The sequence below is a fragment of the Anolis carolinensis genome, chromosome 4 (genome assembly GCF_035594765.1).
Source record: "Anolis carolinensis isolate JA03-04 chromosome 4, rAnoCar3.1.pri, whole genome shotgun sequence".
Taxonomy (NCBI): Eukaryota; Metazoa; Chordata; class Lepidosauria; order Squamata; family Dactyloidae; genus Anolis; species Anolis carolinensis.
In genome coordinates this window covers 74,585,763-74,609,838 of record NC_085844.1, presented here as the reverse complement: position 1 = coordinate 74,609,838, position 24,076 = coordinate 74,585,763, and the positions used below count along the sequence as shown (strand labels likewise).

The 24,076-nt window shown below is 39.5% G+C and overlaps 1 protein-coding gene across 4 annotated transcripts; it reads left to right on the top strand.

Moving 5' to 3' along the window:
* Nucleotides 1-199: 199 nt before the first annotated feature.
* gmnn (geminin DNA replication inhibitor) lies at nt 200-23,093 on the top strand. Of its 4 annotated transcripts, none has more exons than XM_062980647.1 (7): nt 200-345; nt 12,037-12,112; nt 16,392-16,487; nt 17,271-17,400; nt 20,119-20,201; nt 20,620-20,730; nt 22,623-23,093. In XM_062980647.1, the coding sequence occupies exons 1-7, from the start codon at nt 263-265 to the stop codon at nt 22,809-22,811; spliced, it is 768 nt and encodes a 255-aa protein (XP_062836717.1). In that variant the 5' UTR covers nt 200-262; the 3' UTR covers nt 22,812-23,093. The 4 variants fall into 4 exon arrangements, with proteins under 4 accessions (XP_062836717.1, XP_062836715.1, XP_062836718.1 ...); XM_062980645.1 differs by having other exon boundaries at nt 16,389-16,487; XM_062980648.1 differs by lacking the exon at nt 200-345 and adding an exon at nt 8,108-8,394 and having other exon boundaries at nt 16,389-16,487.
* The last annotated feature ends 983 nt before the right edge of the window (nt 23,094-24,076 follow it).

The following is a 24,076-nucleotide window of genomic DNA, read 5'->3' as shown; positions in this document are numbered from 1 at the left end:
ATAGGGAAGGGGAGCTGACAATTGGTCGTCGCTTAGCATGCATATTGATTCCCCCCCTCATGTGTCACATGGACTGTACCACATAGTGAGAGAGGGAAGGGAAGTTGACAACTGTCCCGCGCTGGCGCTTATCCTGTACTGTATATAGATTCCCCACCCCTGCCCCGTGTCACGTGGTAGGCTCCTTCATTTTAGCGACTTGAAGCGCCTCAGGTGGCGGCCCTGAGTGGGCAGGCTGAGTTTTCCTTTGGAGTAGGCCCGAATGGGCTCTCCAAGGCACCGACAACCTCAGAAGGCGGTCAACCTTCTATCAGCCAAAAAGATTACGTACAACCCGTGTTATATGTGAGTTTCCAGTGGGCATTGCCCGCGCTAACCTTCTGAGCGTCCATTGGCTTCTCCTTTAGGCGTCCCTGCTAAACAGGGTTGGTACCTCAGGAAACTACAGCTGCCATAATCCCAAAGCCTTGAGCCATAGCAGTTAAGGTGGCGTGTCAGCAATGGAAACCCACTAGGCGACCTTAGCCAAGTCAAACTCCCTGCCTCAGAAAAGCCCACTGATCTGCTACAGCAGTTTTTCCGCTTCGTTTAATGGTGGGTAAAGATTCAGTGGGTCTAGGTGAGAATAATTGGATTTAGGCCAAGCTATATTGCCAAAAGAAGGGGCCCCTGGTGGCACAGTGTGTTAAAGCACTGAGCTGCTGAACTTGCGGACCGAAAGGTGCCAGGTTCAACTCCCGGGAGCGGAATGAGCGCCCGCTGTTAGCCCCAGCTCCTGTCAACCTAGCAGTTCGAAAACATGCAAATGTGAGTAGATCAATAGGTACTGCTCCGGCGGGAAGGTAAGGGTTCTCCATGCAGTCATGCCGGCCACATGACCTTGGAGGTGTCCCCCAGAGTCCATCACGACTGTACTTAACGTTAGGGGAAAACCTTTACCTTTAAAGATTCAATGGGTTCATCCTGGGTAAGAATAATTGGATTTAGGCCAAGCTATAATGCCAAAAAGATGTGTGATCGGATATATACACATGGGTTGCTGTGAGTTTTTCGGGCTGTATGGCCATGTTTTCCAGAAGCATTCTCTCCTGACGTTTCACCCACATCTATGGCAGGCATCCTCAGACATTGAGAGGTCTCTTGGAAAGTAGGCAAGTGGGTTGATATATCTATGGAAGGTCCAGGGTGGGAGAAAGAACTCTTGTCTGTTTGAGGTAGGTGTGAATGTTGCAGTGGGCCAGCATGATTAGCATTTAATCCCTTTCAGCTTCAAGGTCTGGGTGATTCCTGCCTAAAATCAGGACAGTAGATAAAAAAAAACACTCTGAAAACGGGAATTCTAGACATGAAACAATCAGGACCAGCTAACACCTCCCAACAAAGGATTCCCCCAGGCAGGAATCAGCCAGGCCTTGGAGCTGCAAGGCTATTCGGTGCTAATCAAGATGATTAATTGCAACATTCACACTGGCCTCCAGCAGACAAGAATTCAGGGTTGTTGTGGGTTTTTCGGGCTATATGGCCATACAGCCCGCAAAACCCGCAACAGCCCTGAGATTCCGGCCATGAAAGTCTTTGACAACACAGACAAGAATTCTTTCTCCCACTCTGGACCTTCCGCAGATATATAAACCCCACCTGCCTAGTTCCCAACAGACCTCTGAGGATTCCTGCCATAGATGTGGGCGAAACATCAGCAGATAATGCTTCTGGGACATGGCCATACAGCCCAGAAAACTCACAGCAACCCAGTACTTGTGTTGCTTGTATTGCAAACTCCCAAGTGTATCACAAGCATAAAGCCCAGCCACATGATAAGTAGAACCTCATGGGCACAGTAATAACACTATGTAACACAATTTTGTTCCTGGATTATAAATGTCATTTCCTAATTGGTTCTATAATAAAAACATGTAAAAAGTTTTTAAAACTGCAAAAACTTTGTTTTTGCAGGGCATCCTGCAGCACATTTTGCTATAGTTTTTTCAATTAATATCTCTTTGAGTCTCATCCAATTCAACATAGTGTGTGGCAGCTACAAAAATGAAGTTTATGGAGTAGAACAACTACTTTCAAAGTAGGAACCACACAATCAAACAGAAATTAAGTTTCTAGAGTAGAACTTCAAAGAAGGTACTGCATAATTTAACAGGAAATTGCACTTTCAAACCACAAACAGAAAAATTTTCAAATTGTGTTACATTGTGTAATCCATGGACAGTACACAATGGAAGAGGTGTTTTTGTGTTTTGTGGGAACAACTTGACATTTGGGTATTCATACCCTATCTATATTCAGTTTCTTGATCAAGGTTGTTTTCTTTCAGCTATTATTATCATTTCTCTGAAATGGATAATAAAGCCAAAATCTGTGATTTCAAAAGAGCCCAGGCCCCTATTCCTTGTCTTGCATTTAATTTCTTGGACATGTTGCTTTCAGTTTCACTGGCTTGTGACTGGCCACATCATCGCAACAATTTTATGAAAGTGCTCATGATGACTTTCCAAAGTTTAGCAGCTCTCAGCTAATGTGGCTCTTAAAAAGGGGCATTCAGCCTTGCCATCTAGTGGGAATTCAGCAGAAGGCATGCTGAAAGGACATTTCAGTTGCTGATTGTGCACAGATGTGAAACAAAACTCAAATGCTACACAGTGTACATAACAGGAACACAGAATGTGAGAAGTAGGAATCAGAAAGTAAGAAACTATAAGACAAGGAAATATAAATTTTGCTCATTCACCCCAAATATTAAACCTCATTGGGGTGTCTGTAGAAACTAAATTGCATAGGGCAGGTCAAAAGGAAAAAAGTGTCAAATATAGGGTCCAAATCCTGAATGTAACTGTTCAGTGACTTCTGCATAGAAGCTGTGGGAATTATGGTAACAATCAACATAAAAACACATATAAGAACTCAGCAAAAAAGATGGAACAAAATCTGTTTGCATAAGATTAATAAATCAAAGGGAAATTTCTGACAAGAATATAAACAACCAAGAAGGGAACATATTATATGATCAGGAAAAAATAAAAACATAACGGAAGCAAAAAAGATACAAACATGACTCTTTTTCCAAGGAAGAGCCTTTTAACAATGAACTCACTATTTTAGAAAATGAAGTAGAAGATTATTTTAAAATACCCTCTCAAAGGTTCAAGAAACAAACAAACAAAAGTAATAACAATAATGTAAAAACTTAGCTGAAGCCCATTTCATACCAATATTCCATTTCATCAAAATCAGTTGTATTTCTATCTTTCCTTTTCCCTATCTTGTGACTAATATTAACTTTCCATGTGCCCTCTCAGGGCAGAACTATATGTCAAGCTATTCATGTGTGTTATTCATGTGGCATTTTGTGTGTGTGTGGGGTGATGGTGGCAGGGCCCTATCTGGAGCATGATAGACTTAGGGCTTCTGCCACCTGCCTGGTATTGTCTCTAAGGATGTTTATACTATTAGATGGAGTGAGGCAGTTCATGAAGGCCTCAGCATGGTATGGAGGAAAGGACTGTCTGCTAACCATTTGACTCATAATCTTGCCTGCTTCCTTTAGATATGTTGATGTTGGGGGTAATTTCCAAAAAGGAAAAAAAACATTCAAAATGAGTAAAGCAGCAACAATAGCAGCAGCAGATCAGAAGCTCCTAGTGCCAGCATTAGAGTGATTGAGCTTAATACAGGAGCAGAGCCAAGCTTTAAAAGGTGTAAAACACTTTATTCAAACTCATGTGCCTATATAATTCCTTGATATGGACTACAAACTTATTAAGGACTAGCTATGCCCGGCCACGCGTTGCTGTGGCGAAGTATGGTGGTATGGGAAAAAAAGTATTGAGGAATTGGTGGTAGTTAGGTAAAGGGTAAAGGTGTGGAGTCCAGATAATCCAGTTAAAGCAGATAATGTAAGATTATAAATGGGTTATATAGCTGTGTGGAAGGGCCTTGAGTCTACACTGCCATCTAATCCAGTTAAAATCTGATAATTTGTATTTTATAGGCAGTGTGGAAGAGGCCTAAGAGAGGCCTAACTCTGCCTGTCCCCTGGGTGAGTGGGTTGCTAGGAGACCAAGTGGGCGGAGCTTAGCCTTCTAACTGGCAGCAATTGGATAAAAACAATTATTCCTCTCCCTCTAATTAGGACTTTATTTTTCTTTTCTTTTTGTTATATCAACCTAGAGGCGTGGATGATGGATTATGTTGTCAATTTTCGAGGTTGTGGGTGTTTAGTTTTGTTGTTTTGGCGGTCGCCAGGATTCCATCACTCTTTTATATATATAGATGTGCTTGAGTTACAACAGATGAAAAATGTGATCTTGTAACAACCCCTACTAGAGGAAGATTCAGTTGTCAGCTGCAGCCGGCTTTTCTATATGAGATTGGAATGATGTCATCATGTTATTTGACTCTCGTAGCAAAATAACTTGGGCCAACCCTGGTCCTGCCCCTGTAACAGAACTTGGGGAAAAAATTGTTTGTTTGCTACAATGCCCAACAGCCAGCATGACTATCCAGCATGCTTGCTAGGGGATTCTGCAAGTTCTTTGTTTTCTGTTATATCCGTCATCATAATCAACTGTGGGAGCAGCAAACTGCTATTATGGCAGCATGTTTCAAGGTAGTTGTCAGAGATGGGGTCAGTTTTAGGTTGTCTGTCCAATTTGAGGTTGTGTGTGTGTCCTTTAGCACTATTCAAAAGGGCCCTCTGGAAATCTTCCATTATGTGTCTTTTCTTCTGTTCATTTATCCTAGGATACAAGCCATTATATGGCTTCTCATTCGCTTAGAAAAATGCCCTAGTGCATTGAATGGGGAGTTCCTTCCAAGTAAGTGGATTAAGAACTAGAGTGCCAAGAGGCTGACAGCCAGTGCACACAATTGCCACGCTGTGATGACTTCCCTCTTATGGTTAGTGGGAAACTTACTATAGCCTTACATGGATATCTTTATACATCTTCTAGTTCAGCTTAGGACTTTTATTTTTTATTCATTCATTATTCATAATAAAAATCATACAAATCAAACGCAACTAACATCAACACAAAACATACAATAAATCAGTTAAATTTAAAAATAATATATTTTATACATTTAATCTCTATGTGCACTCACCACCCATGAGACATTTATTCATCCTTAATATTAATAATCTATTCTCCAAAATGCTAATATACGTGTTCTTTGGGTTTATCCCTTTTTCTTTGACAAATATATATTCTAAGAATTTACCCCATATTGCATCAAAATTATTTCTTTTTGTTAATCCCTTTTTGCATTTTACTGTTTATTGCTCTAAACTTTAGAAAGTCCTGAGCAAACTGCTTCTATCTCTTGGAGGCCAGATTGCCCCCTACTTATGTTTATCTTTGGTGCATCATTTGTAATATACTTTGTAATCCAAAGGTTGTTTGGTTGTTTCTCATATGACTTGAATGGGATGTTAACATTTTGGTTTACAGAATGATTCAAGTCGAAGGATAAATGAAACAAGTATTGTATATCAGTATGTTTGTTCAGCGTTTTTATTTACAGTACAGGATTATTCACCTGCATGTGCACACAAACTCACCTCTGACTATTCCCCATTTTGATGCATTAGAATCTGGAACTGAATGGGTTTATGTAGCATTGTTGACATGACACATGAAGTATACAAAATAATCAACACTGTGAAGATGTAAAATATTTTTTATTGTGGCATAAAAGTTAAACACAAGCAAGCTAGCACTTTTGTATTATTACAGGAAGAGTTAAAGCATCTATGGGAAAAGTTATTATTGTATTCTGGGGAAAGTTTGAAAATGACATTTTATTTGTTGAGTCTTATTAAAATTATATGATGCATTTTTTTGTACAGCAAGAATTTGAAACAAATTATTGGGTTTTTCAATTTCATAGAATCATAGAATAGTAGAGTTGGAAGAGACCTCTTGGGCCATCCAGTCCAACCCCCTGCCAAGAAGCGATTTCCTGCTTCTTGGCGGGGGATTGGACTGGATGGCCCAAGAGGTCTCTTCCAACTCTGCTATTCTATGATTCTATGATTCTATGAAATTGGCTGAACTTGATGGGAAACCTGTTTGTTCAAGTGTCTATTGAAGTGCAAACGCTCATAACATCAAGGGTATTTATTTGTTTTAAAACTAAAAGCCACTCTCAGGTGCAGCATTAGAGAAAAGAAATATTAAGATTGGCAAAATGTTGAAATGAAGACAAATGTTGCAACCTGTTTTAGTAAATACTAGAGACCATTGTAGTCAATGGGCTGAAATAGTGATGTAATCTGAAGGCATTAGGTTGGACACAAATGAGTGTATCATCTCCATGACAGACAGAAAGTTCTTTCAGATTTTAAACAGGGAAGCTTTACAAATCCCTCCAACATGAAGAAATTTAGAACTGACAGAATCCTAATGGTGCACAGCAGGAACATTTTTTTCATCAGATTAAGGAGTAGTTCCATTATTGTGAACACCTGGCTGAAATATCAAAAACTAGGGAGAGATGAAAGAGAACATGATCAGAGCACACTACATTAAAAAAGGTAATGGAGACAATTACAAGTAAACCTGTAAAAGTAATTTAAAGTTTATACAGTAAGAAGAAATTGTTGACCTTGCAGACTTAAGTCAGTCAATTGACTTGTGGTAAGCCTGTGAATTTCATAGGGTTTTCCTAGGCAAGGAATACTCGGCGGTGGTTTTGCCAGTTCCTTCTTCTGAAGTATAGGCTACAGCACCTGGTGTTTGTTGATGGTCTACTATCCAAATATTAAGCAGGGGTGATTCTGCTTATCTTTCAAGATCAGATATCTAGAATATTTAAGTATAATACAGTTTAGATATTTAGAATTTTCAATTAGAGAGCTTTAGAGCCTCACCAAACCAGGAGAATGTAGAACATACCATAAAAGACCTGGATGTTTCCCATTCATAAAGTTGTCATGAGTGGAAAGGTGACTGCCAAGAACTGTAGGATATTGGATGCAACTCTGCTCCCAGGATTCCACAGCATTGAGCCATGGTGATTAAAGGGGTCCCAAGCTGCATTAATTCAACAGTGTCGATGTACCCATTGGCACAGCCATTGAAATGAAAACAAGCATTCCATCAACATTATGTGTATTGTCAAAGGCTTTCAAGGCCGGAATCACTGTGTTGCTGAGAGTTTTGCGGGCTGTATGGCCATGTTCCAGAAGCATTCTCTCCTGACGTTTCACCCACATCTATGGCAGGCATCCTCAGAGGTGGTGAGGTCTGTTGGAAACCAGGCAAGCAGGGTATATATGTCTGTGGAATCTCCAGGGTCCAATAAATCACCTCCCAACAAAGGATGTCCCCAGGCAGGAAGCAGCCAAGCTTTGGAGCTGCAAGGCTATTCAATGCTAATCAAGGTGGTCAATTGCAACATTCACACTTTCCTCAAACAGACAAAGAGTTCTTTCTCTCCCTTGACCTTCCACAGGTATATAAACCCCACTTGCCTGGTTTCCAACAGACCTCAGAACCTCTGAGAATGCCTGCTATAAATGTAAGCAAAGCGTCAGGAGAGAATGCTTCTGAAACATGGCCATACAGCCCGGAAAACTCACAGCAACCCAACATTAGCTGTCCTTTATATATAAAAGAGCAACACTTCTAATGTTGACAACACATAGAATGAAAGTTTGCTTTTGGGAACCTTTAGGATAAGGTTTTCCCTGACGTTAAGTCCAGTCGTGACCGACTCTGGGGGTTGGTGCTCATCTCCATGTCTAAGCCGAAGAGCCGGTGTTGTCCGTAGACACCTCCAAGGTCATGTGGCTAGCATGACTGCATGGAGCGCCCTTACCTTCCCGCTGGAGAGGTACTTATTGATCTACTCTAATTGGCATGTTTTCGAACTGCTAGGTTGGCAGGAGCTGGGGCTAACAGCGGGCGCTCATTCCGCTCCCGGGATTTGAACCTGGGACCTTTCGGTCTGCAAGTTCAGCAGCTCAGCGCTTTAACACACTACGCCACCACCAGGGGCCCTGGGAACCTTTAAGGGGGGGAATATTCTCAGCCCGCGGATGAAGAATCCGTGGATATAGAGGGCAGATTGCAATTGCTTCCTCTTCTTCGCCTCTAAACGTTTTGAACCAGCCCGCCTCTTTTGCGTTCTATTGCGCGGAGGAGGGCGGGGCGAGGATCACGGCAAAAGAAATAATTGGCTGGAGCCCTCTGAAAGTCGGAGTATAATTGGCTAAGAGCATAGGTGGAACGTCGGAGCAACGTAGAATTATTGGCGGAGACTCCCCTAATGGAGAGAAAACCCCGCCCACCGACCGACGCAGGGAGGTATTTATGGCTGCGCGCGAAAGCACGAGCGGTTCAAGCCTGCGTGCGGGAGTTGCTGTTTGTGTGTTTTTGTCGGGTGAGTGTTGTAAAAGGTGGCGGCGTGCCTTTCCCCCTCCATTATCGCCTAAGGACAAGTGGAGGGTGTTTAATTCGGAGAGGTGGGAGGGGAGACGGGTCTAAACCGGTTCTGAATTGGGAAAGGCCTCCTTGAGGAGCGGCCTTGATACTACTCTCTAATGCGGCCACTCCTTTGAGTCTAGGCCTTGGCTCCATTTCCCTGGGTTCCACAGGAGGCATGGACGAACATGGGCCCTCCAGGTGTTTTGGACTCCCAATTCCCACCATTCCTAACTGCCTCAGGCCCCTTCCTTTTCCCCCTCAGCCGCTTAAGCGGCTGAGGGGGAAAAGGGAAGGGCCTGAGGCTGTTAGGAATGGTGGGAATTGGGAGTCCAAAACACTTGGAGGGCCCAAATTGAACCATGCCTCCTGTGGAACCCAGGGATTTGTAGTTTGGTTTTGCACTGCCTTTTGCAGTGTGTAGGAATGCTTTAAGAAACCTCATTCGGGTGTGAAATGAGCTATAAATCATATATATTAAAAATAATATAAGATTTCTCATGAGCTATGTTGTGTCTCCATACGTTTTATTGTTACAATTTATGTATGTATTTCCTACGATTCTGATCCAGGAAAAGTTGGTTTACAATTCTGAGATTGAATACTGCTGTTTCACCTACAACAATTTCTGTATTTTTTTTTTTTTTACCAGGGGGTACTGTGAATTTGTGATGTTTAGATGACTTTTTATTAGTCTGTGTTTTGTATTGCATGTGTATTTTGCATGTTACACCTTGAATATTCTGTGAGCTGAGTCCCTCTTGGAAATGGTGGCGAGATATCAATAAAAGTTTATTACAGTAGAGTCTCACTTATCCAACATAAATGGGCTGGCAGAATTTTGGATAAACAAATATGTTGGATAATAAGGAGGGGTTAAGGAAAAGCCTATAAAACATTAAATTAGGTTATCATTTTACAAATTAAGCACCAAAACATTATGTTATACAACAAATTTGACAGAAAAAGTAGTTCAATACGCAGTAATGCTATGTAGGAATTATTGTATTTGCGAATTGAGCACCAAAATATCACAATGTATTGAAAACATTGACTACAAAAATGCATTGGATAATCCAGAAAGTTGGATAAGCGAGTGTTGGATAAGTGAGACTATACTGTATTATTATTATTGGTATAACCTGGATGTTAGGAATTGTGGGAGTTGAAGTCCAAAGCACCTGGAGGGCTGAAGTTTGCCCATGTTTGGGTTAACCTGTGTTTTTCTAGTAAAACTGAATGTCACGAAATGCCTGAAAAGTGTATTACCAATATGAAAAGATTAGGAAAGCTGTGCATTAGAGGATCTCTGAGGGGAAATTCTTAGCACCTCTTCCTAAACAGTAAATCCCAGGTATGGTAGTTCAAATGCCATTTTGGGGTGTAACAACATTGTAGAATAAAGTTAATGTGTTGCCGAAGGCTTTCATGGTGGGAATCACTGGGTGGTTGTGAGTTTTCTGGGCTATATGACCATGTTCCAGAAGCATTCTTTCCTTATCAATGGCAGAGGTTGTGAGGTCTGTTGAAAACTAGGCAGGAGGGATTTATGTATCTGCAAAGTCCAGGGTGGTAGAAAGAACTCTTGTGTGTTAAAGAACAACACTCAGAAAACAGGGTAATTTCTGACAGAAAACAATCAGGGCCAGCTAAATACCTAATAAAGGATTCACCCGGGCAATAAGCAGCCAGTCCTTGAACCCGCAAGGCCATTAAATGTTAATCAAAGTGGCCAGTTGCTACATTCACACTTGCTTCCAACAGGTAAGAGGCCTGAGGCTGTTAGCAATTATGGGAGTTTAAGTCCAAAACACCTGGAGAGTCCAAGTTGGTGCATGCCTGCTGTAGATGCTCCCAAACAGGCAAGAGTTCTTTCTCCCACCCTGGACTTTCCACAGATATATCAACCCTTCTTGCCTAGTTTTCAACAGACCTCACAACCTCTGAGGATGCCTGCCATAGATGTGGATGAAACGCCAGGAGATAATGCTTTTGGAACATGCCTGGAAAACTCACAGCAGCCCATTGTAGAATACATTTAGTTTGACACTGTTTTCACTGCCATGGCTTAATAATATGGCCTTTTGGGATTTGTAGTTTGGTGGCCATGAAGGCAACTATCATGATATCATAGTCTTGAGCCATGATAGGTAAAGTAGCGTCAAATCGCATAAATTTGGCAATGTAGCTACATCGTTGGTAGTATAACTGTGTAGCATTCACCCAGTGGGTGAACAAGGCATAAGTACCCCCACTACAAATATCAGAGGCAGTAGGCTAATTTCACGAAAGCTTGTGCAGCAGTTTCTTTCTCTCAATTTCAAAGATGCTACAGGATTCCTTTAATTATTACTTATTGTTGAACAGCATGTATAGTTTTTGTGCTTGATCTTCAGACAGTTGCTGTACAGTGGGATGTTGGTGTCCCCCAGGATTTGGTTCCAGGAACTCCATACATACCAAAATTTATGGATGGTCAAGTTTCATTAAGTACATAATATGTTAAAACAGTACCCCTTATATAAAATGGCAAATTGAAAGGGGTTTTAACTTTTATTTAAAAGTACTGTTAAGTTAAATCTGGGGATACAGAGTGTATGGGGACTGACTGTGGCCCCTTCCACACAGCCATATAACCCAGAATATCAAGGCAGAAAATCTCACAATATCTGCCTTGATCTGGGTTATCTGAGTCCACAGTGCCATATATTCCATTTCAAAGTAGATAATGTGGAATTTTTTTCAGCCCCTGCTCCTATATCCCAGGATCTGATCCCAGATTATCTGCTTTAAACTGGATTATATGAGTCTCCACTAGTAGATAACCTGAGATAAGCAGATAATCTGGGATCAGATCCTGGGCTATAAGGTCAGTGTGGAAGGGCTCTGCATTGAATTTTGCCTCAAAACAGTCTGATCTGGATTTACTATATCAGGTTTGAAACAACAGAGAAAATTTAGAAAATTCAACTCTTCTCTCTGCTTACATGTAGAAAGAGGAAGCTGGCAGACTATTGTTTTATTAGGTCCAATTAGTTATTGCCAATTAAAGTGAGAAGGATTCTAGTTTAGAGCATAAATTTAACTTAGTGATAAATTTCAGAACCATACAGATTCAGTTTTGCCTATTGCCAACTCTGCTTATGACTTCAGCAGTCTCCTTAATTGAGTGATTCTAATTGTTCTGTGCCTTCAAGGCAACTCTGACTTATGGTGACCTTATCCTAGGAGTTTTTAAAGCAATATTTATTAAAGGAGATTCGACACTGCAAAGCTAAGGCAGAGAGAACATGATTTTCCCAAGACCTAATGGGGTTCAGTGGCTGAGCAATTCTAGTCCAGCATTCAAAGAGCTGCACAACACTGTCTCTTAATGATGTTAATAGCAAAAGTTTAAAGTTAGGGTGAAAATTACTGTTGGTGTATTATAATTAAGGACTTAGAAAGCTTTTCGTTCTTTCAGTAACTGTTCTGAATGAGAAATCTCTCAGTAATATGGGTGGAAAGCAGAGTCTAGTGTGTCATTTACAAGTGGCTCTTGTGTGACTATGCAAAATAATTCTAGCTGTTCTAACATTTCTTGAACTCATTTTCAATGTAGGATTCAATTTAAAAGCACACAGATGAATTCCAGGGTGAAACAGAAATTGGATGCTGAGGAGCCCATTACTACAAAGGTAAAAAAGCAACAGTTGTTTTGTTTCTAAGGTGTAAGGGTAAATGTCTTATATACAGCAACAAGACTTTAATTTTAGGTGTTTCCTATGAGATATTAGGTTAGTGTTCCTTGGCCACTTGCTAATGGAAGTAATAACACAGGGGCTACATTTAATTCTAACTCTTTCTGTGACACAACATGCTGCACAGAAGATCTTTAATTTTTCCCCTTTTTCATGATTCAAACAGCAGTCTGATCCTGGTGTATTCTCATTGGGGAAAGACATGTCTTGGAGAAAATGTCTAAACATCTTCTGCTCCAGTGCTTTTAATATGTGCTGGTGGACAGCTCCCCTTCAGCTGCATTGGTATGAGGCCATAAAAGAGAAAAGAACCTGTAAGATAAGGGAGAGCTGGTTTGGATCTTTGCCTTCTGATTTCTTGTGGCACTGGTTATCCATGTCTTGTGATATTGCAAGTTCGCTGACTGTCTGATGTTGTAGTGTAGACAGAGATCAGATTGTTCCACCCTAGCTTGTGTGGTGCAAAAGAAGGGGTAAATAATGCTGCACATAAATCAGATTGGTGCCGAAGTATCTCAGAAGCATGGGCTGCTTTAGGAAAGATACTGCATGACCAAAGCCACCCCTCAGACTGAAGTACTGGCTGCAAAAGTGGCATTGTTTGTTCTGTTCTACCCTATTATCTTGGGGTGATACAGCATGTTTTCCATTTCCCATGTTCACAAATTACATCCCACAAAATTGATAGAAACTGTGGAGCAAGTTTGTAGCAGGCAGATTGAAGACTGTATGAATACATTGGCGTTTTCTGTTTTTCTTATTTTATTTGAAATTAAATATATGTTGGTGTTATTAACTGTCCTTAATTAAGTTCTTGAATTATTTAATTCTTAACCATTATAAACTAATGATTTAGGTTATTAAATTGTAAGTTGCCTTAAATCTCATCTTAGGAGAAAGGCAGAATGTAAATTCAGCAAAGTAATTCATTTGTTTCTGTAATATTTCCTGATAGTGCTAGACTTTGCATTGTAGACCAACAATTACTATACTTATAAAGGCACTACATACTGCATACTGTCTCCTGATTTCTCTTGCTCAGTGTTATCTCCCAACTGGCAGTGGCTGCAAAAGGTCTGTCCCCACTCTTGTTACTTGAATTGTTGCTAACTGTCGATATCAGGAATAACACATAGGATCCTTCTGCAGAGTAGGTGCTCTATCACCAAGCAAATGGACTTGTGAAACCAAAAATGTATAGTGCTTGGCGCAGTATAGACTAGACACTCCCTAATCTTAGCGTTTCTCTTTTAGGGAATGGGAAGATTTGCTATTAACTATATGGAAAGTATGGTTTGAGTAGACGATTTGTCCTAGCTCCATGCTTGATGTAGAAATGCAAGAGGTAGAACTTTCCTACTCTTTAGCCGTTCAGCCTCCCATTAAAGCCCTGTGAGGCAATGTGTACATAAAGAGACACAAATATTGACTTGATCTATTTATTATTTACATATATATCTAAACTAATAAATGTAAAGTTTTTCCCTTCCATGAAAGGTTCCATTGAATAGGACATTATTATATGATCATTTAAATCTTTATTTTGTGGAGTTAAGACTATACTATGTGTTATCTATCTATCTATGAAGACTAGCTACTTTAACTGTTCACATAGTTTTAATAACTTTGCAAGAAATTTTGTCGCAATCTATTTCAGATGTACATGAAGCTGCAGATTTGTCAATCAAAAAAGGCATTTAAATAAGCCTGCACAAGCAATTCCTTTTCTTTGAAAAGATTTATTCCAAAGTGCATAAGAAATTCATTGTAATTTGCATAGAAATCATCAACCATGATTACAAAATTGATTTCCATATGTTACATTCTACAATCTCATGTTCCATTGACCAGCTGTCATCAATTTTAGATTTTACTCTCCCTGGAGGATTGGGCTTCTCTTAGGTTTGAGAGCCGTATGGCCACCAGGGCTTATTAGCTGCTACTGCTGCAGCCTCCATTGAAAAACTGTTGCACCCAAGCACAATGTTTCTGAAAATAATAACTTGGTTTCTGAAACAGCGGCATAAAAGTGGCCTTTTCGGATCTGTGACTCCAGGTAACCTTTCCTGGCTATATATCCCTTCCTATGTTTCATCCTATCTCAGCACCATGAATTTGTCTAATAGTGCTTCACCTTCTAGATTAAAGAAATAGAGTGTGACTGGGAGTAAAGCAGAAATGAGGAAGAGATGAGCACAGTTTAGCCCTTAGCTATTGAACTGGGATCTGTGCAGCTTGTCTGGCTGAGAAGGTAGCCACAGTTTGTTCATTAACAATATTTTTCCTCTTCAAAGATTTGTGGACTATCTTTGGACTCAGGGTGGTTGCCTTTGGGTCCAAACTTCCCAGGCAGGAGGGAAAATTCACCATGGTAACCACGGCACACATTTGTGGCCCCCTGCCAGTGAGCAGTGCCACAAAGTATGGAAGAATAAAGAAAATTAAATAGGGATTTTAAATTTTGTAAAGATAAAAGGGGAATGTAGCCAACATCCTTTCTATCCATCTGTTACTTGGCTCTGTTATTCCCCTCCCCTCCCCCCAAACCATCAAGAGATCTCACTATTAAATGAGCATTTGTTGTATAGTTTTGATCTTGTGTGGGCACTACGTGGTTAAACATAAAATATTAAAAGTAGTAGGTTAATCCAAGCAAGTGAGCGCCAGTGAGTATTGGACAGATTCAGCGTAATTCAGAGCAGTAAGTATAGTCTGAAGTACAGCGTAGTGCTGGTTCCCACAGTAGCTGGCACTTGTCCCTTTGTTCAATAGTAAGTTAATTGGCAGGAGAAACTTTACCGTGGGAAAGGTGAGCTCTTGTCATGTGAAGTGCAGTGTGAATCGCTAACTTTCTCACGCTAGTATGACATTATGTTCCTGCTATCCCTCTTGGATTATCTACCATTGTTTGCCATCTCATGGAGGCAGTGTAACCTTTAAAAAAAAACTAATGCGGGAAATAGGTATTTACATATGACAAGAAAGGTGATAGATGTTCTGTTTTCCCGAAACAATACTCTGGCTGGATCAGTTTGTTACGTCCCAAACAAAGGAGCTAGACATCTGCCACAAAGTAAAGGAAGCATACTCCTTGTGAAACCTTCTACATTTTCTATTTTTTAAGAACTTTCTTGGGTACTTCAAATAATTTCATTATTTCACCTATTCCTCCTAATGACGTGAGGGTTTATGTCTACACTATAGTAGGTTCTGTTGGATCCAGTTGCAGAGTAAAGATGTCATGATACAATATTAGTGCATATCAGTAAACTCTGGAAGTTAGAAGTGATAAATGGTCAAATTTATCGCTTCTAACTTCCTCATGGACAACAAGTTAAATGTGAGCCAACAATGTGATGCGGCAGCAAAAAAAAAGGGGGCAGGATTTGGCCTGGATAAATAGGAGTCCAGTGTCTAGATCCAGGGAAGTCATGTTTATCCCTCTATTCTGCCTTGATCAGACCACACCAGGAATACTGTGTCCAATTCTGGGCATCACAATTTAAGGAAAATGTTGACAAGTTGGAATGTGTCCAGAGAAGGGCAACTAAAATGATCAAGGGTCTGGAGAACAAGCCCTATGAGGAGCGGCTTAAAGAGCAGGGCATGTAGCTTGCAGAAGAGAAGGCTGAGAGGAGACATGATAGCCATGTACAAATACGTGAAGGGAAGTCATAGGGAGGTTGTTTTCTGCTGCCCTAGAGACTAGGAGGCGGAACAATGGCTTCAAACTACAGGAAAGGAGATTCCACCTGAACGTGAGGAAAAACTTCCTAACTGGGAGAGTTGTTCAGCAGTGGACCTCTCTGCTGCGGAGTGTGGTGGAGATTCCTTCTTTGGAGGCTTTTAAACAGAGGCTGGATGGCCATCTGTCAGGGTGCTTTGAATGCGATTTTCCTGCTGTTTGGCAGGGGATTGGACTGGATGGCTCACAAGGTCTCTTCCAATTCTATTATTCTAAATTAATTTTGAACAGGTCTGTGATTTAAAAAGGCACTCAGGTCTGTCTTAAGAATAAGCAAGGCAAAGAAGATCTTTGAAGAGTTTAAACAATGTTGTGACTCTTGTTTTTGAAATTTAGTAACAGTCTTGCCTAAACATAACTTTGTGCTGTCATATCAATTATTAAGATTGTAACACACATTGCTCTTGAATACTCACACATATTGTTTTGAAAACATGAATAGTTCGACTGAATATATTGTTTCCAAAGCAGGCTTCTAGAAGTAACACCAACAGCACATCACAGAGACAGACTCTGAAGATGATACAGCCATCTATTACAGGTTGCCTTGTTGGTCGATCAAATGAGGTATGTATTGCTTTTGGGACACAGTTTCTGTTTGCTGGTTTCCTTCTAGTGTGACTAAGTAAACCAGGGCCAGTCCAAAGACATAGTTTGTACATATTTCTAGTTTGAGATGTTTAGTACCCCCAAATGTGCATGGAAGTGACTTTAACAAAACTCATTTCAAATACAGCACATATAATGTGTGCTTCTTAGCCATCTGCCTGGGTTTTACTTAAGTCAGAGAGCTCATGTTCACCGAACCCAAGGTGTGCTTTGCTCACTCCACACTTTTTATCAATTGAAAATTTATTTCTTTGTGCCATCTTGTCTTATCTGTGGATAGGGGATTTAGAAGTAACAGTGGTGTAGGACTTTTTACTTTTGTGATTAGTCATGTGAGTCCTGAAGTGCACCAACATTTAAAATTGTAGTTATCTTGCCAATTTTAATACCCGTGGATTCAACCATCCATGGCTTGAAAATATATATGTGTGTGTGTGTAGCATTTGATTTTCTATAACAAATGCATTTTTACAATGCCACTGCATTTAAGGCAGTGGTTCCCAACCTTTGGGCCTCTAGGTGTTTTTGACTTCAGCTCCCACAGTTCCTAAGATCTGGCAGGCTGGCTGGGATTTCTGGGAGTTGAAGTCCAAAACCCTGGAGGTCCAAAGGTTGGGAACCACTGATATAATGGAGCTAGAGCATCCACAGAGGATACCAAGAGGTTAGGTTAAGGTTAGATCAGCAAATGAGAAAAATGCAAGGACTGTGTATCAGAAAAAAATTTTTTCCAACTTTCAGGGAAAATCTTCAATCAAGAGGAAGATTTGGAGCGATCAGATGACTTCAAAGGCATCCAAACCTGAAACTGCTGTTGAAAAGGAACACATAAACACAAGCGTTCTCCAGGCTTCTGATCTCACAACAAAAGGTATATTGCATCATAAGAAGAAAAAATGACTACTCACTTTCTCATAAGGAACATCCAAGTACTGTTTAAGAAAATGATTATTGATAAAAACAGTTGAGGAACTCTGCTGTACATCCCTTCCAGAAATTGTCAGGAGTCAATAGACTTCATCATTGTTGTAGACATATATCCTGCCTTGCCATTGTTAGCATGTGTCTCTGCTTTCAGTAAGTGAAGTCTTGGTTTCAGTCTTAAGAGAAAAAAAAGACCTAAGTTTATTCTTTCTTCACTTAATGCAAGCACAAATACATGCTAACAGCTGCAGTGGTTACAAATTCATTAATTAAATGTTTAAAAATGTTTGTTAGTTACTTCTTTCTAGACTAACATAGATTTAGTACTACTGCCCTGTCTCCACTGGAGCTTCTCACAAATCTTTGTTTCCACAACAAGTCATTTTTTTCAAAATCCAATTATCGCAGGGACAGAAAGTGAAGTGAAATCTTCTGAACAGGGGCACAGACAGCAAAGCAAACACCACAGGGGTGTTGACCCTTCCCTATGCTTTCCAAAGTATGCATGTATGAGGGGGTGTGTGTGTGTCTGCACGTGCACACACACAGAGGTAAATATGGCTGGTGTTACACTTTAAAAATGTACCTGTTACAACTTACAAACACATTCAACTTAAGAACAAACCTACAGAGCCTATCTTGTTTGTAAGTGTGGACTGCCTGTACTGTACTAATATCAGGAGATTTATTTGATAACCAAATTAAGAAAAGTAAGAATTAGATGATACACCAAAAAGAATTGGCATGACATCTATTTCTGAACTCTATAACAGAATGGCAAACAGTGTTCAGTAAGTAGGGATAAAGTAGTGCACACAAAAAGGGAGACGAGAGGATTTCTGTAGTATGATATTTACTAAACTATAATTCCATTAATATTCTCAGTTTGGAAGGTATCACAGCCTAGTGAGACTTTAAATAGCTGCATAGGCCCCAAAAGTTAACTATGAATTTAGTAATCGTCTCACTTGATTCTATAATTTGCTGATAGACCCGTGTATTGTATGTTTTTACGCTGTTTCCCCCTCCACTTCTTACCTCCCCTATTGTTCTTCAGTAACTATTTTTATACCTTAAATGTACTAAACGTACCAAGCTTGTATGAAACTGTGACCTTTATTTCCTGTGCTGGTCTGTAACCGAAATAAATGATTTGATTTTGTGTATAGTTACATTTCAAACATGTGAACATTTAAATGTAACTTGCTCTCAGTTTTGCAGCTAGCCAAGTCTGACATGAAGATTTCTTTTGGGTAGTAGTGTGTTCAGTGCTTTATGCAGATGGGGGAATAGATTAGCAACAAGGAAGTCCATCTTTGGAAACTTAGATCTGTTTTCTCAAATATTTGTTTAAAATATAGTTCTCCAGAACGGGAAACATTAGGGTTAGGTTGTGTTTCTTCTTGGCACATTTAAGATTTGCTTTTACCTTACATTGCCTCCCTAGTAGTCTTAGTCCCGCTAACATACGCTCCTACTTTGAGAGATATCTTGACATTTGCTCAAAGTCTGTGTGAATAAGAACAAGTGAATCCATTTGTTGAGTTTTCTCCCCCAAAAAGTACCAAGTGCAAAAAAAAAATAGCACATGGTTAGCTAGAGTAAAATATTATGTACAGATCAAAACTATCAAAATGTATCAAATGGCTTCAGTACAGGGCTGGGAAAATGGCATTTATAGCAAAAGCATGCATATCCTGAGCACATTTTTTATTCTGTTTCACTGGATTTGGTACCATATGGAAACAAACTCCACATTTAGATTAGACAAAGGGGCCAAACCTACTCTACTATCCTTTTGTCATTGCCAGCCAGAAAATCACAACTTGGATTTGATGCTATAACGATATGAAAATGATTACAATCACCAGGCAGACGTAAGTGGTTGAGCTGGATTTGTCAGGATAAATGGATTAATGAAACAAACAGTTGGGTCAGCCACTTATTTGGAGGCTTTTAGTTGCTACTTCTTTGTTGTACTGAGGCGTTGAATGCTTGCCTTTTTTGTTTGTTGGTATCCAACCCTGAGTTCCCTCAGGGAGATAGGGCGGAATATAAATAACGTTTTTATTTATTATTTATTCTTTGGGCTTTTAAACGTTTTGGGGTTTTACAAATTGTCAATTTCTTAGTTACGTATTTTAATATTTAGTTGCTCTGGGTTCTGTGGTGGCTGTAGATGGGCAAGGTCTAACTTTACTTAATTAAATAATCTCAAATTTATTGGCAGTTATTCCCACAAATGCTAGGTGCAGTGCAAATTCTACTTTCCTTTGGGAACCAATTGCTAAACTGTTTTATTTTCTTTCTGGTGAGAATCCTCACTTAGTCCTCTACATGGCCAAATTCATTATAAAAACTGCCCACTGAGAGATCTTTTTATCTCACATAATGGAGTCCCTTGTCATGGCGATGAATTTATGTAAATTATCCAGCTGATTCTTTTACACACTATTCCCCTGCTTTCATTTTGTTATTTAATCCAATTTTACTAAACTTATTATTTAACCAGGTTTTATTGTGTGTTAATTTATTTTAGTTAACTATTACAGGAGTTTAAGAGCAGTGATTAGTGTCTATATGCATTGTTTTGCTTTTTTGCTTTTTATTGTTGATATGATCAGTGGATTAATCAATAAACAGATCTATCTACTTTCCTTTGCAGGTAATCCTTCATCTCAATATTGGAAGGAGGTGGCCGAGGAGCGGAGGAAAGCTCTTTATGAAGTGTTGCAAGAAAATGAAAAGGTAGCTTAAATACTCAGTGGTGTGTGTGCTGGAAGAAGTCTTTTTAAGGCCTACACAAGGGGGAGGATCCAAAATGTCATCCCTAGAGGGCAGTTTGGAACAAAACAAATCTTCAAAACATTTGTATGATCACAGGGTTTTGATGGAGGGGGGGGGGGGAGGCTCCAACGGTGGTGATAATGAGGGCTTTGGGGCATTTTGGAGCAAAACCTTTGAGCCAGGGGCCTACAAAAAGGCTCACACTTTGTCCATCTCTGACCTGAGAGGTAGGCAATGGCAAACCTGCTGAATAGGATAGGGTTGCCACAATTTGGAGTTGAACAGAAGACATTTCACTACAACTTTAATTGCCATCAGCAGAAGTTCAACTGCTTTTGAATGTTGACACTGCCTGAAAATTTCCTTTCTGTTTTTCTAGCTGCATAAAGAAATCGAGCTGAAAGATGGTGAAATTTCCCGTTTAAAAGAGGAGAATGAAGAGCTTGCAGAACTAGCAAACCATGTACAGTATATGTCAGACATGATCGAGGTAAGCTACCTTAGTGACAATACATTGCTTAAAACTCCTTTAATCTTGAACCATGTGATACAATATGTAGGAACAAATGCCCCCAGGCTGCTTGCACCCAAGTCCAGGCTGCATGTATTCTGTCGTTCTGCCTGCTAATGAGGAATGCTAAAGCAAGGGTTTAAGCTTCTGCATTCTGGCTTTGGTTTAACTTTGCCAACTGGGCATGTCAGTACATGCCTGGAAAAGAATTCCTGATTTCAGTTGCCTCTTCTTGCCTGGATTGGATTTGGGTTGTTCTCAAACTACTTCAGAAAAACGATGAGAGCAGGAGAATTTGAGGGTTAGAGTTAGTCCCTAGGCTTCCAGTTACTGAACCTCCCTGACCTTGAATGATAAAGGATATTTTATGAGTATAACACCCACAGAATATTATATTAAAGTAGGGAACAGAGAGCTCAGATTTTTTAAAAATTACATTGACATGTTCATTACCTAGAACTGTAATTTTTATCTGGTATCACTTCATATTGAAATAAAAATGCCAAATATGTTTTCTGTTATGTATTGGCTCATTTTAAAAGTATATGTGGTAATACAGTAGAGTCTCACTTATCCAACATAAACGGGCTGGCAGAACATTGGCTAAGCGAATATGTTGTATAATAAGAAGGGATTAAGGAAAAGCCTATTAAACATCAAATTAGATTATGATTTTACAAATTAAGTACCAAAACATCATGTTAGACAACAAATTTGACAGAAAAAGTAGTTCAATATGCAGTAATGCTATGTAGTAATTACTGTATTTACGAATTTAGCACCAAAATATCACAATGTATTGAAACATTGAATACAACAATAATAATAATAACTTTATTTTTATACCCCGCCCCATCTCCCCGAAGGGACTCGGGGCGGCTTACATGGGGCCTAGTCCGATAAAACAATATCAGTAACACGACTATAATACAATTATACTAGTAAAACATCAATAGCAATAAAACAATTGTTAAAATCGGCAAGAAGCATACGAAAAACATACAATATTAAAACATACAATATTAAAAAATGCGTTGGATAATCCAGAACGTTGGATAAGCGAGTTTTGGATAAGTGAGACTCTACTGTATATAGCTTGATACTGCTTTGTAACTGGAATAACCAAAACGAGGATCCTGAATTATAGCATAGTATACTGTAGCTGAGCTGAGTTTTGAACTAGCAAATTCTCCATTGAAATTTTGCACCTGCACTGTCACGTCCTTCCATCTGCTCTCAGAGATTTCTAAGAAGATAATTTTTGTCATATATATGTGTGTGAATCTCGCTTATCCAAGCTCTGCTTATCCAAGGTTCTGTATTATCCAACACAATTTGCCTTTTAGTAGTCAATGTTTTCGTAGTCAAATTTTCACTAAATTGCGAAACTTTGGTGCTAAATTCATAAATACAGTAATTATTACATAACGTTATCATGTACTGAACTGCTTTTTCTATCCATTTTTTAAAAAGCATGATATTTTGGTGCTTAATTTGTAAAATCATAACCCAATTTGATGTTTAATAGGCTTTTCCTTAATCCCTCCTTATTATCCAACATTTTCGCTTATCCAATGTTCTGCAGGCCCGTTTATGTTGGATAAGTGAGACTCTATTGTGTGTGTGTGTATGTATGTGTGTGTGTGTGTGTGTGTGTGTGTGTGTGTGTGTGTATGTGTGTGTATATATATATATATATATATATATATATATATATATATATATATATATAGTGCTATGAAAAAACTCTTCCTTGCATACAAAATTTGTGGGAAATGCATTAATACATTTCAGTGTAATCCTTGGATATGAAAACCAAATCTCAGCTACTGTTATAACAATATTAGTAATGCTTTCTTATATGTTTCCAGCGATTAACTGGACAGGCTCCGGAAGACCTAGAAACACCGAAAAATCTAGACTTGGAGGGAACTGCATATGAAGAAAACGACTCTACAGAGGAAGATGTAGAGGATGACACTAAAGGGCAGTGCTCACAGCTCTCCAGCAGCATTACAGAGAGTATTTTGGATCTGCCCACAACTGGAATAAATCTGTGAAAATATAGAGCTTTGAGGAGGAATATGAGTTACCAGCTTTCATTTTGGGGTAGGGAAAGGGTGAAAATCTTTGAAAATGGTAAATATTAGTTTAAGATTCAGAACATGAGTCTTGGCTAGTAATGTATATCATTGCAAGTAAGCGTCCTCTCAAACTTGTTAGGCTCTACCTTACCTCCTTGTGATTAAATAGAAATACTATGTATTTCAGCTTGTAAATAATTTTTATTCATCTGATATGAGATATATGTAACTGCCAAATAAACATATTTTCAAATTCTACACTTTGAAAGTTGTTGCTTTTACCCAGCCAGTGGCAGTGAATGGGTGTTAAAGCTAGTTTTCTATTCGCTTTTTAGTTTTTATTTACAGAAAGGGAAACCCAAGGAGATGGGACTTCTTGAGCAGTAAGGGTAATAAGTGAAGTCCCAAGTGAACGCCATGAGGATCTTCCTTTGATATGGTGTATACACTTTTAAGGACACCAAAGATAGACTATGCAGCTCACCATATCGATTGGACTGACTGTGGATCAATCTGCCAAACCCAGCGTTGTATGGAATTGCTGATTAGTTTGGAAATAAGCTTACACCTCATAAGTAAATGTTTTTAAGATGCTGGAATAGATTGTAAGGTGATTTTCTGTAGGTGTTTTGGAGAATAATAATATGGTGTTGCCTTGTCAGAACCTGCATTACTAATACCAGATATTAGCTGCATGACGTTATGTATGTTTACAATATTTGTGCACATTGAAGATGTACCAGAACCTTTTGATATGCAAGAGCAATATATTTGCAAACTTTTGTCACTGCCTTACACAAATAAATATTAGCGCTTGGTATCTGCTTCCACAGCTAAAAGCATTCTTTCCTGACATTTTGCCTACATCTATGGCAGGCATCCTCAGAGGTTGTTAAGTCTGTTGGAAACTAAGCAAGTGGGGTTTATATATCTGGAATCTCCAGGGTCCAACAAATCACCTCCCAACAAAGGATTCCCTCAGGCAGGAAGCAGCCAGGCTTTGAAGCTGCAAGGCCATTCAATGCTACTCAAGCTGGCCAGTTGCAGCATTCACACTTGCCTTAAAAAGACAAGAGTTCTTTTTCTCAACCTGGACTTTCCACAGATATATAAACCCCACTTGCCTAGTTTCCAACAGACCTCACAACCTCTGAGGATGGCTGCCATAGATGTGGGTGAAACGTCAGGAGAGAATGCTTCTGGAACGTGGCCATACAGCCCAGAAAACTCACAGCAACCTA

Coding starts and splice junctions, on each gene's coding strand:
- gmnn (XM_062980645.1), top strand. CDS start 263: ATGGGCTCTCCAAGGCACCGACAACCTCAGAAGGCGGTCAACCTTCTA. Junction 346..12,036: donor ACGTACAACCCGTGTTATAT/GTGAGTTTCCAG, acceptor TTTTCAATGTAG/GATTCAATTTAAAAGCACAC. Junction 20,202..20,619: donor TGTTGCAAGAAAATGAAAAG/GTAGCTTAAATA, acceptor CTGTTTTTCTAG/CTGCATAAAGAAATCGAGCT.